The sequence below is a fragment of the Piliocolobus tephrosceles genome, chromosome 18 (genome assembly GCF_002776525.5).
Source record: "Piliocolobus tephrosceles isolate RC106 chromosome 18, ASM277652v3, whole genome shotgun sequence".
Lineage (NCBI taxonomy): Eukaryota > Metazoa > Chordata > Mammalia > Primates > Cercopithecidae > Piliocolobus > Piliocolobus tephrosceles.
The window spans coordinates 20079921-20092687 of record NC_045451.1 but is presented as its reverse complement, the minus strand read 5'-3'; the positions used below and the strand labels follow the sequence as shown (position 1 = coordinate 20092687).

The following is a 12767-nucleotide window of genomic DNA, read 5'->3' as shown; positions in this document are numbered from 1 at the left end:
AGAAAAGATGCTAGAAAAAGAGCACTAAGAATGTGGTTTTTGCTTTCACTTTAAAAATGCTGGTGGACAGTCACCAGGACTTTTGCATAAATGAGACACAGAGGAGCAAAGTGTTCATCAAAGACACAGCCACATGCTGACGTGAGTCCTGCATTTCCAGCATGGTAGGAAGAAGCGAAGGAAGACTGTTGCCACTAGAGATTTGCAAAGCCCCTTCCTATCATTCTTAAGGGAGAAGACTGAAAGGTGGCATTCAAACACAACAGAAGGGATACTCTTTTTTTTTTTTTTTTTTTTTTTTTTTAAGACAGAGTCTTGCTCTGTTGCCTAGGCTGGAGCGCAGCAGCGCAATCTTGGCTCTGCCCCCCGGGTTAAAGTAATTCTCCTGCCTCAGCCTCCTGAGTAGCTGGGATTACAGGCATGCACCACCACGCCCAGCTAATTTTTGTATTTTTAGTAGAGACGGGGTTTCACCATGTTGGTCAGGCTGGTCTCAAACTCCTGACCTTGTGATCTGCCTGCCTCAGCCTCCCAAAGGGCTGGGATTAGAGGCATGGACTACCATGCCCAGCCAAGAGGGATTTTCTTTAAGCAAGCTTTCACAGTAGTGGAGTTAAATGATGTGGGCTGAAGGGTGGAGGCAAAAAAGCCAAAAAGAAATAGGAAAGGACATGGCAGGATGGGAAATTCCAACATGAGCGAATATGAGTGTGAGAACGATCATTTGTGAAGCTCAATATAAGAGTGAAAGTCTCCCGCAAAGGCAGATGAACAGCCACTTTGTGTGTCCAATGAGAAAGTGGACTGTGACTAACCTATAAGCTGCTCATTGGAACCAAGAGGGCCCTCAACAACGTTATAAAGGAGCAGATCATCCTTCTGGTCTCTTGCTCCTGGTGCTTCTGAATGCACAACAAACCTTGACAGGAACATGCTTCCCTTTGGGACCCAGAGGTGCTCTGAGAAAACACTCTAACTCACTAGGGGGTGGAGAAATAGACCCTTTTCTGAACTGCTTCTCACATGCAGGGGAAAAGAAATCAAAGAGAATGCCTGAAAGAACTGGAACTTGGACTAAATTAAAGAAGGAAGAAATGGGAATAGGAAGGAAGTTTTTGCAAACAAGGAAAACCACTGTTTTTTTTTCTCCCCATCCAAGATAACTTTCAATAGTGTATTATTCTCAATATGTTGGTGGCAAGCTTGGTTGGCTCCAGACAAAAACTTGTAACACCCAAGGAGAGCAAATTTACCTACTGCTGCTGATGGCGATAGTGAGGTCAACCCAAGCCAGCAACTTCCTTGCAGCCTTCAGCCCCACTGTGTATTGGTTCAGCCTGGATCATGGCACCTAATGGCACCTTCTGGGCACCTGCTCAGAACCAGGAATTCTGTGCCTCTCTCTAAGGTCAGCCACTTTATTGAACAAATAATCTCTGATGTATACAGCAGGCTCCACTCTTGATTAAACAGCTTTAAAATATTCTAGCAAACCAGAGCCCACTGTTTTAATGTGAATCCAGGCATTTCACTTTGTTTTTTGAAAAGAGGATTTAATCTTCCCTAAATAGGATACTAACAGATAAGCATGGCATGAAACCTTAAGCACCATATTTGAATTTTAGAATGTGGCAATCTATGTAACAGTAAATATATGACTGTAATTCTTTTCTATCTTCTCTAAATGTCATTCAGTTCTCTCCTCTCTTTAATTGAATTTGGGAAACGTTTGACAAGGGCATCCAATATTTAAAATCTACTGGAAGCACAAGGAAAAAGAATTCTCCACCAAAGTATATCTACACGTTTGTCCTCCCCACCCCTTTTTAACTGAAGAGCCCTAATTTTGATACTAGAGGAGTTACGGTCTATTCTGAACACACATCTTAGAAGTAGCCTCACATTTTCTTAGAGCTCACTTTGCCATTTTCCCTTTTGATACTCTGCCAAATTTACTTGAAGAATTTATGATTTAAGACACTGTGAAAGTACTTAAATCCAAAGTTCCTGGAAAAATAGGATGTAAACGAAAAGTTACAGTGCAAACCACTCCAACGAACTCTTAGTAAGAAGCAGGTAAATCAATCATTCACTCCCATGTGTCTGCAGGCCTAGGAGGGGACTCTGAAAATAGTATTGTATCTGGAAGAAGAGGAATAGAGAGATGTCAGGAGAAGAGAAGAGAAAAATGTATGTTTTCTAGGTCTCCAGTGGTGTTTTTTTCTCTTTAGATGGTTTAACTGCAGATGAGTTGATCTTTCTCTTCCTTTGGCATGATGGTGTTGGGATGTGCTATGGATAGAAGTCTCTGGGGGTTCTCATGTCTCTTGTCTCAGTTCTTCTTGGGTGGTCATCTCCAGAGCCCAGGTCCATGGCTTCTGGGTAGCTGGGAAATTCCTGAGGTAAAGGGAACTCCTCTGCTGAAGAGTGAGTCCGGTGCCCGAACACCTTGTCCTGCAGCTCAGTGATGTCATTGCGGATGTCAGCCAGCATAAGTAGCAGGAAGTCGAAAGAACCAGGGGGTCCCTGTGTACATGGGAGGAATCAAAGCTAGAATACGACAGACAGCAATGGCCTCCGGGGTTCCATGACTTGACCCACTGCTTGCTGGCAACTACTTTCTCAATAACTGTGCCCCAAATGGAGTCAATGTGAGGACTGCTACAGGAGCCTGGGGGTCCTCCACATTCTTTTCTAATTCTCTTACTTCTCAGATGAGCTTTGGTGATGTATTCACCTTTCCTCCCTCCTAACTCTAGGCTTTATCAAATCCAGTAGAGGAAAGAATATAAGACAACTCTCCTAAGTTACTTTCCAAAGCAGTCTGGAAGATGCTTATGAAGGCAGCAGAGCGGTGGTTAAGAGACTGGGGTTCTGTTGGGTTTGAATCTCATCTCTGCTGCTTACTAACTGTGTGGTCTTAATTTCTTGTGGTTCAGTTTCCACATCTGTAAAATGGGGATAATAATAGTCCCAATTTCATAGGGTTTTATAGGGTTCATAAGTGAGGATTTAAATAAGTAAATGCACGTAAAGCGCTTTGAGCATAATATGTATTCAAAATGTTATCTGGGCCAGGAGTGGTGGCTCATACCTGTAATCCTAGCACTTTGGGAGGCCAAGGTGGACAGATAGCTTGAGCCCAGGAGTTCAAGACCAACCTGGACAACATGGTGAAACCCTGTCTCTACAAAAAATATAATACAAATTTAGCCAGGTGTGGTGGTGGGCACCTGTGGACCCAGCTACTTGGGAGGTTAAGGTGGATGACTGCTTGAGCCCAGAAGGTTGACGCTGCAGTGAGCCGAGATTGTGCCTCTGCACTCCAGCCTGGGTGACAGAGTGAGACCCTGTCTCAAAATTATTAAAATGTTTATAAGATGGCCGACTATAAGCACAAACTAAATGAAGCTGAGAGGATGTTGTAAAGACGTCAACTCCTCATCATCTAGGAAAAGTCCAAACAAAAGCTTCCTAATTTTTCTATGTATTGAGTATCCTTTATCATCATATAGTATTTACTAAGCCTTAATTTTATAGAGTGCTGTGCGGGCCATGGTAAAAAAGAAATGCATAAACACGCATGTTCTGGGCTTGTCAGAAGTTTGTAGTAAAATCGTTGTCACTTCCTACAACTGCTGCAGCAGCAGCGGGCACTATGGAAGCAGAGCTTACACCGTAAAGCACTAAGACAGGTATAGGATTTTCATATCATTTGACCCTCACAATAGCCATTTGAGGGATGGCAGGTCAGATTCCACCATTGCCACTGCACAGGTGGGGGAATGAATGCCCAGAGGCCCTCAGTGATGTGCCGTGGTCAGAAAGCTAGCAGGTTGAAGAGTTGAGATGGGAACCCATGACTTCCACCTCTATGGCCACAGCTTTTGGATTTCAGAAATGATACTTCTTCAGAAGCAGTGAAGTGGTTTGAATTTTCTATGCCTCTGAATACTACTATTTCTCATTTTTAATCTCCCAGACACTATGCATATATGCAGCTAATTTCTTCTCAGATCCTAAACAGCCCTGCATGGTTTTGCGCTTTTTAAGAGGAGATGGCCATCTGACTTGCTAGGGTTGTAGCAGTGGCTAAATTCTCAAGTATGCAGAGTTATGATTTAAACCCACAGATTTCTTTCCTAGACCTTTCAAATGTTTTATGATAATGCTTGGAAACAGACTCATGGCATAGTAGGGTTTTGAGCTTTAGGAAAGACATTTTAAATGAAGATGAGCCATGATAAAAGAAAAAACAACAACAGAAAACAAGTTTGAAAAATAAATCCAAACTAGCAGCTAAGGTCTTCTATGACTGTCTTCCTAACCACAGAGTTCTGCTCAGGTGGGCTGAGCGGCATCAGGAAGGGGCGGGCCTTTGCTACTAGACCGACCTATAGGCTCATCAGAGCTGCATCCCTGAGAACATTCCCCTGGGGAAGCAGGACACAGAGTGCTACTTACTGGAGACCCTCTGGGCCCAGGCGCTCCTCTCTCCCCCTAAAAACAGAAAGGCCAGGGTTAGCTTTCTAGAGCACATGGATACCACAATAATAGTCTCTATTTATACACCCACCATAACCACTTCCCCGCATAAAACAACAAATATTTTCTATAGAAAACATACGTAAAACTGAGCTGAACTCACGGGACCACTTATTTGAACAGGACTGCTTGGGTCAAATGTTTCTCATTCTGATTTCCCTTGAGCCCATATATTTTCAAACCTTCCTGGCAAGAGGAATGTTTGTATTTCCCAGCAGTATGTGGAGTAACAAACTTTCTGAAGTATCTCACACTGACTTCTTTGTGAGGCAAAAAAGAGAAGGCAGCTCTCAGAGGGGAACCACCCTGCTTGCAGAAAGAATGGAGCATCTCCTGTTCCTGACTTGAAAATCTCACAGAAATGGAAACACACAAAACGCTATCCTGTAAAGCAACACTGGTTAAAGAGAAAAACACATGTGAGTATCACAATGCAGAGGCTCACTTAAAATTTATAGGGGTAATTTTTCCTACGACTGGTTGTGGTGGTTGTTTTTGTCTTTGGGGTTGGTTTCGGAATTTAAGAAAATGGCTTTTCAGATTTTGTTCCCAGCTTTGGGGAAAAAGTTATATCTGGTATCTGTGTCTCACTTTTGCTGCATGCAAAATGGGGATGGTAAACAGTAACTGGTGAGCTTTCCTCGATGTCAGTGCAAGAGGTAGAAAGTGAGAGACCTTCAGGCCAGGAGCGGTTCCTCACGCCTGTAATACCAGCACTTGGGGAGGCCGAGACGGACAGATCACCTGAGTTCAGGAATTTAAGGCCAGTCTGGGTAATACGGTGAAACCCCATCTCTACTAAAAAATCCAAAAATTAGCCGGAAGTGGTGGTGTATACCTGTGGTCCCAGCTATTTGGGAGGCTGAGGCAGGAGACTTGGGCTTGAGCCCGAAAGGCAGGGGTTGTAATGAGCCAAGATTATGCCATTGCACTCCAGCCTGGGTGACAGAGCAAGACCATCTCAAAAAAACAAAACAAAACAAAATCGAACGTGAGAGACCTTTAGCTTGTGAGGACCACTCATAAGGCTTACCTTAGAACCATCTCTTCCTGGTGCACCTGGTGGACCCTACAATACAAAAGGATCTGGTTTAACCACAGGGAAAAGCATGGGACAAAAACACATTTTCCCCCAAACAGGAAGTGGATCTCTGATAAGATACTGACCACAGGGCCCCTCCGGCCTTGTTTAATGTGGGACAGATCAGGAGATGGTCCCATGGGTCCCATTGAGCCCCGTGGACCGGGCTGCCCAGGAGGGCCTGGCATACCGGGGAAGCCTGGGCTTCCCTTTGGTCCTGGTGAGCCTGTAATCAAAGAACACCTCATTAGCTCACAGCACACGAGAAGGACGAAGGGCCCTGGCTAACAAGAGTCCAGGGCCCCCGCAGTCATTTCTCTTTGTACTCTCTCTGCCTTTGCCTTCTGACACCTGCATCAGGATGTCCCACGGGCATTTTAAACTTGATATGGTCAAAAGCAGCTTCCCCATCTTCCTCTCTTTTCACAGACCGCCAGTCACCCATCCACTCAAGCCAAAAACCGGAGAGTCTTCCTCTATATTTCCCTATTTCTGCAACCTCGTTTTTGAATCAGTGGCCAGCTCCTGTGCATTTTACCTCTTTAACATCTCACAGCTGTCTGCTCCCTTCTCTCCACTGGATCACAGCCGAGTAGTGGCCACCACAGCAGACAAGTGGTTATCGTGGCAGGACAGCAGTTAAGAGTACAGGTTTTAGCATCAGGGAGACTTGGGTTTGAATCTGACAAGTTGCCTGAGCTATCTGAGCTTTAGTTTCTCATCTTATCTGTAAAGCTGGGCTAATAAAAATCTTCCTTAGGGAGTAGTTGTATTAAATGAGATTTCAGATATACACACACCACTTAGTATAGTACTTCCCACATAGTACTAAAACAAATCTGTTAGGCCTTCCTTATATTTGCCTTGACTCTTGCCTCACTGCTAGTCTCTCTGCCCCCCAGCAGCCTTGTTTACCCCTCGCCCGTTTTTGACATCTCTATGGGGATGACATATCTAAAACAAGTCTTACTATGTAACCCACCTACTTTCAACCTTTTGGTGCAAATGTCTCAAGGCACTGGGTGCGTCAGCAAACTCACTCTGTCTTGCAGGCCCCAGAGAAATATCCCTTACTTCTTAGTGAGGGGTAGGAAACGTTCGTCTGGCCTAGATTTGCCACAGATAGAAGGCATGCTGGGGGATGAGTCGGCGCGTGTGGGGAAGATCATCTCACCCCAAGGCCCAGAAGCATAGGTCATGCTTAGGATTGCAGCTGGAGCAGGAGAACTGAAAATGTCCCCTTGCCCCACAACTCTAGCATGGAGTAAGTAATAGCAATCTACCACTGGGGGAAGGGCAAAAGTGTGGGGAGAGAACCCCTCTGTGGCACAGGTATGTGTGTGTAGAGGCTGCTGAAAGCTCAGAGTATAAACACTGAGAAAAATCCACTGGCAACCTAGGCATCCACTAAGCATAAGGTAACAGCATCCTACCACTGGAAGAATTATTTGAAGACTGCGGAACACAAAGTAAATGTAGTGACAATAAAGCCAAAACCCAGCTGTTATTCAGTAGGCTGACTTCACTTCCCATGGCAGTGGCCTGACAAAAGAAGAGGGTACCCATCTCCAGGAGTGATAACTACGTACCTCAGTCTCTACTGTTTCTCTGCAAATGATGTCTGGCATTCAATCCAAAACTTTCAGGCACATAGAAAAAAGGGCCGGGCACAGTGGCTCATGCTGTAATCCCTGCACTTTGGGAGGCTTAGGTGGATGGATTACCTGAGGTCAGGAGTTCAAGACCAGCCTGGCCAACATGGTGAAACCTCATCTCTACTGAAAATACATAAATTAGCAAGATGTGATGGTGGGTGCCTGTAATCCCGGCTACTTGGGAAGCTGAGGCAGGAGAATTGCTTGAATCTGGGAAGAAGTTGCAGTGGGCCAAGATTGCACCATTGCACTACAGCCTGGGTGACAGAGTGAGACTCCATCTCAAAAATAAAAATAAAATTAAAAAAAATTCAAAACAAAAAACCCATTGTCAAGTGATAGAAGTGATAGAACAATCAGCAGGACAGGCCTCAGAGGGGACCCAGATGTTGGAATAATGAGATATGGGCTTTAAAATAACAGTATGTGAAAGGGGCTGGTGGAAAAGATAAACAGCTTCTCTGAACAGATGAGGGATTTTAGCAGAGAGATGGAAACTAAAGGAAAAAAGTCAAATGGAAATATAAAATATAGTATCATAGATGAAAACGATATAAGCTCATCAGCAGACCGCTCGCAGCTGAGCAAAGACTCAGTGAACTTAAAGATAAGTCAATAGTTACTCAAAGAGAATCACAAAGAGGAAAATAAAATGAAGCATCCAAAAGAGATGAGATAATATCGAACCATCTAAAATAAGTGTAACTGGAGTCCAAGGAGAAAAAGAAAACCCTACAGTGGCTCCCCTCTGCGTAGAGAATAAAGCTCCAACTCCTCAGCATAGTGTTCTTGTTCATGCTTGTCTTTCTTGCCAGCATTTTTCCCACAATTGCCTCCTTCCTAATCGCCCCATAGTCCCATCCTCCCTGAATAAACCATGCCATGGCACACAATCCAGCTCACACTATTCTCTCCTTTTGTGCCTTGTCTCCATCACCACAGATCACCTATCTCCAAAAACACTTTAACATCTCCCGCATCGTACCAACAACTATCATCAGACAGGCACAAAAATAGATGACTTGTTAAACTCGGTATAGTCTCAGTGCTGTGTCGATACAGGCCTCTGAAAGTAAGAATTAACTGCTTACTTCATTGTACATGCTTGCAGTATATCTATAGTATAATGTATGTGTGTTTATATACATTCATGCACTGCACATGTGTTTTCTGTTTATGCATATCATTTTCTTCTGAGCATTCTTAACATTTAAAAAATCGGGGCCAGGTGTGGTGGCACGTGCCTGTAATCCCAGCACTTTGAGAGGCTGAGGTGGGCAGATCACTTGAGGTCAGGAGTTTGAGACCAGTCTGGCCAACATGGTGAAACCCCATCTCTACTAAAAATACAAACATTAGCTGGGTTTGGTGGCAAGCGCCTGTAATCCTAGCTGCTTGGGAGGCTGAGGCAGGATAATTTCCTGAACCTGGGAGGCGGAGGTTGCAGTGAGCCGAGATTGTGCCACTGCATTCCAGCCTAGGCAACAGAGTAAGACTCCATCTCAAAAATAAATAAATAAATAAATAAATAAATAAATAAATAAATAAATAAATAAATAAATAAAAATAAAAATTGGGAGATTTCATAGAAAAATCTGGGTTCCTGGCTCTGGTTTGAAACAGGAAGCACAAAAACCACAATTCCATCAGCAGCACAACCAACTGGAGTTCTCAGTAGGGGCTGCCCCTTTACATGGGGTGAGTGCTCTCCGGTTTGGTTCAGTTCCCTTGCTTCCGACTGCTCCTGCCCAGCTCCCTTCTACATATCCATGCGACCTGCCCATCTCTGTAGAGGTTGAGGGGTTTTGTTTTATTTTTTAATTCTTTTCAGAGGCCTGTATCGACACAGCACTGAGACTATACCGAGTTTAACAACAAGTCATCTGTTCTCATGCCTGTCTGATAATAGTTGCTTGCATGTGTGCCAAAATATGGTCATACCACCTTATCATGGAAACTGATGGGGAAGAGGCCTTTAGGCGTCGTCTACGTTGACCCACAGCAGACAGAGTTGTAAACAGCCAGTTTGTATTGGGTTGGGTTTGCGGCATTTCCCCACTTGTGTGTGGAACACAGCATGTCTGCCCACACTGGGGACTCCAGGGGATATCTTGCTGGCTCAAGGGCCGTGGTTATGTAAACTCTGGGGCAGCACCTGGGTGCAGATATCAGCATGTTCACCTCTGCTTTAGGCCTTGAACATCAGCTGGGGGGATGAGGGAAGAGACAGTGGGGACCTGGCGAGCATTTTTAAAAACTTGTGATAAAAAATACACAAGACAAAATTTGCCAACTTTTTTTTTTTTTTTGAGATGGAGTCTTGCTCTGTCACCCAGGCTGGAGTGCAGTGGTGCGATCTTATCTCATTGCAACCTCCGCCTCCTGGGTTCAAGCAATTCTCCTGCTTCAGCCTCCCAAGTAGCTGGAATTACAGGTGCCCACCACCACCTCTGGCTAATTTTTTGTATTTTCAGTAGAGACGGGGTTTCACCATGTTGGCCATGCTGGTCTTGAACTCCTGACCTCAAGTGATCTGCCCACCTTAGCCTCCCCAAAGTGATGGGATTACAGGCGTGAGCCACGGCCCCCAGCCCATCTTAACTATTTTTTAAATGTAGTGTTTAGTGATGTTAACTCCATTCCCATTGTTGTGCAACAGATCTCTATAACTTTCTCATCTTGTAAAACAGAAACTCTAGACCACTGAATGACTCCCCATTTTCCACTCTGCTCAGTCCCTGGTCACCACGATTCTACTTTCTGTTTCTATGAATTATTTTAGATACCTTATATAATTCATGTGTCATTTTTTGACCAGCTTATTTCACTTAACCTAATATCCTTAAGATTCATCTATATTGTAGCCTACGTCAAAATTTCCATCTTTTTAAAGACTGAATAATATTCCATTGTATGTGTATGTCACATTTTGTTTTTCCATCTTATCCATTGATGGACACTTGGGTTGTTTCAGCCTCTTGGCTATTGTGAAAAGTGCTGCTATGAAGATGGGTGTGCGAGCATGTCTTCAACATCCTGCTCTTAATGTTTTGGGGTGTATACCCAGGAGTGGGATTTCTGGATCTCATTTATAGATATAGTTATAGATATAGGTATTTTTTGAGTTAGGGTTTCTGTTGCCTAGGCTGGCCTCGAACTCCTGAGCCCATGTGATCCTCCTGCTTAAGCCTCCTGATATGTTTAATTTTTTGAGGAATCTCCACACTCTTTTCCACAGTGACTGAACTATTTTACATTCACATCAACAGTGCACAGGGTTCCAATTTTTCCATATCCTTGTCAATACTTATTTTCTTGGGTTTTTTTTTCTTTTTCTTTTTCTTTTTTTTTTTTTGAGATGGGGTCTTGCTCTGTCACACAGACTGGAAATGCAGCATTATGTTCATGGCTCACTGTGGCCTCGACCTCCTGGGCTTAAGCCATCTTTTACACCTCAGCCTCCTGTGTAGCTGGGACTATAGCCTGGCTAGTTTAAATTTTCTTTTAATTAGACAGGGTCTCCCTGTGCTTCCCAAGCTTGTATTTTTTCAAAAATAGTGGCCATCCTAATGGGTGTGGGGTGGTATCTCACTGTGGTTTTGGTTTGCAATGCTCTAATGATCAGTGATGTTGAGTATCTTTTAATATGGATTTTGGCCATTTGTATATCTTCTTTGGAGAAATGTCTATTCAAGTCCTTTTTCCCATCTTTTTAATCAGCTGCTTTTTTTGTTGAATACTGAAGTTCTTATATATCCTAGATATTAATCCCTTATCAGATATATGATTTATTTTCTTCCATCCTGTAGGTTGTTTTTGCCCTGTTGATTTTCGCTTTGAGACACAGAAATTTAAGTTTGATGTAGTCCCATTTATCTACTGCTTTTGCTGCCTATGCTTTTGGGGTCATATCGAAGAGATCGTCACCAAATCCAATGTCATAAAGCTTTCCTCTGTGTTTTCTTCTAGGATTTTCATAGTTTTAGGGTCTTCCATTTCACTCTTTAATCCATTTTGAGTTAATTTTTGTAGATGGTGTAAGGTAAGGGTCCAACCTCATTCTTCTGCATGCAGAAGGGCATTGTGTTTTAACCCATTTTAGATCATCAGCCCTGTGAGAGCTTGAATTGTGTCTTATTTATTAGCATGTCCTCAGGTAGTCCTGGATACACAGTAAGCTGCTTAGTAAATGTTTTTTATTAAGTGATTGCATTGAAGAGACTGAGAAGGTTGCTATGCTATACTTGTCTCATAATTGTTCTTTTAAATGCACATAATAATTACTTTTTGACCATACCTAACTCCTAGTACTGACAGAGCAGTGACAAGATAGAATGACATTCAGACTCCAGCAAATAAAACAAAGAAACGGATACTTTAGACTTTTCATATTTAGATAAGTCTTTTTTAGTACACAGAATAATTAAGCCAAAGTTAAAAGCAGTCAGTGTTCCATCCAAACATGTCTCATATGCCTACTCTTAATACTGGTTCCAGGTATATCTACAATGAGTTTGGAAAGGGTACCAGATCCCTCCTTTTACTAAATATTTTACCTCCAGTAGCACATAAAAGAGACCAGAGGTATCTCACCTACATTTACATAGTCAGTACACTACAGAGATCATAGTATGTCAAGTGCCTTTGAAATGTGGGACTTTGATGTACAAACGGCAGCACCTTATATATGGCAGTGGAGGCCAGAAAGCAGCAGCCGCCCCCTTAGCACCAAAGCTAAACAGATTCCAACCCAGAGTAGTTTCCTGTATTGGTGCTCCAGTCTGATTCACCACAGGCCTTGGAACTGGACTTTAATTTAAGGGTGAGAGAAAGCCTATTAGCTTTCTAGCTTCTCTACTAAGTCTCAATGGTGGGTACCACAAACACTGAAAGTTAAGAGAGAGAAGGAAATGGGTTTGGAATGTCCCCATTCAAAGGCCGGGTATGTTGCAAAAGCTTATTCATCCTCAATCACTCTCTGCTCCATCAAGGACCCTGGACAGCTCAAACCATGTTGTAAGCCAGATGGCAGCATTGGAGTAGCAAGCTTGCAAGGCATTTATTAAGCAAGACAGCCATTGGCTCCCCTGCTCCTACAGTTGGTTTTGTTCTAGTGATCTAGAGCCTGGAGTTGACTTCCTCCAGAGAAGCAAAGCAAGAGCATTCTCTTAGAGAGGGTGGAGAGCACCATGCTAGGAAGCAGTTTATAAGGAGAGACGCCAGTCTGTTTAAAGCAGCCAGAGGGTGCCTGTGTGAAGCATTTGCTGGAGAAAACTCCACCATGACCCAGAGTACCTCAGGCCAAGGGAATGAATGAAGAAAAAGCAAATCCTGAACCATCTTATTCTCTGGACGGACTGAGATCCAGGCTTGTGTTTGAAGAGTTCAAGACATAAGTGGAGAGGAAACACACCGACCCTCTGTGAAGAACTCTGACCTTTTGTTCTTGCTGACTTTCCAACTGAAAATCCACCTATGTCCTTCCT

General features: G+C 43.5%; 1 protein-coding gene across 1 annotated transcript in view; it reads right to left on the bottom strand.

Moving 5' to 3' along the window:
• Positions 1-664: 664 nt before the first annotated feature.
• The window catches only part of CCBE1 (collagen and calcium binding EGF domains 1), a 258017-nt gene continuing 245914 nt past the window's right edge, over positions 665-12767 (bottom strand). Inside the window, exons 8-11 of the mRNA XM_023218302.1 lie at positions 5713-5852; positions 5579-5614; positions 4465-4500; positions 665-2526 (exon numbers count right to left, since the gene is read on the bottom strand). Coding sequence (XP_023074070.1) covers positions 2293-2526; positions 4465-4500; positions 5579-5614; positions 5713-5852 — 446 coding nt within the window. The 3' untranslated portion in view covers positions 665-2292. The remainder of the gene's footprint in view (positions 2527-4464; positions 4501-5578; positions 5615-5712; positions 5853-12767) is intronic.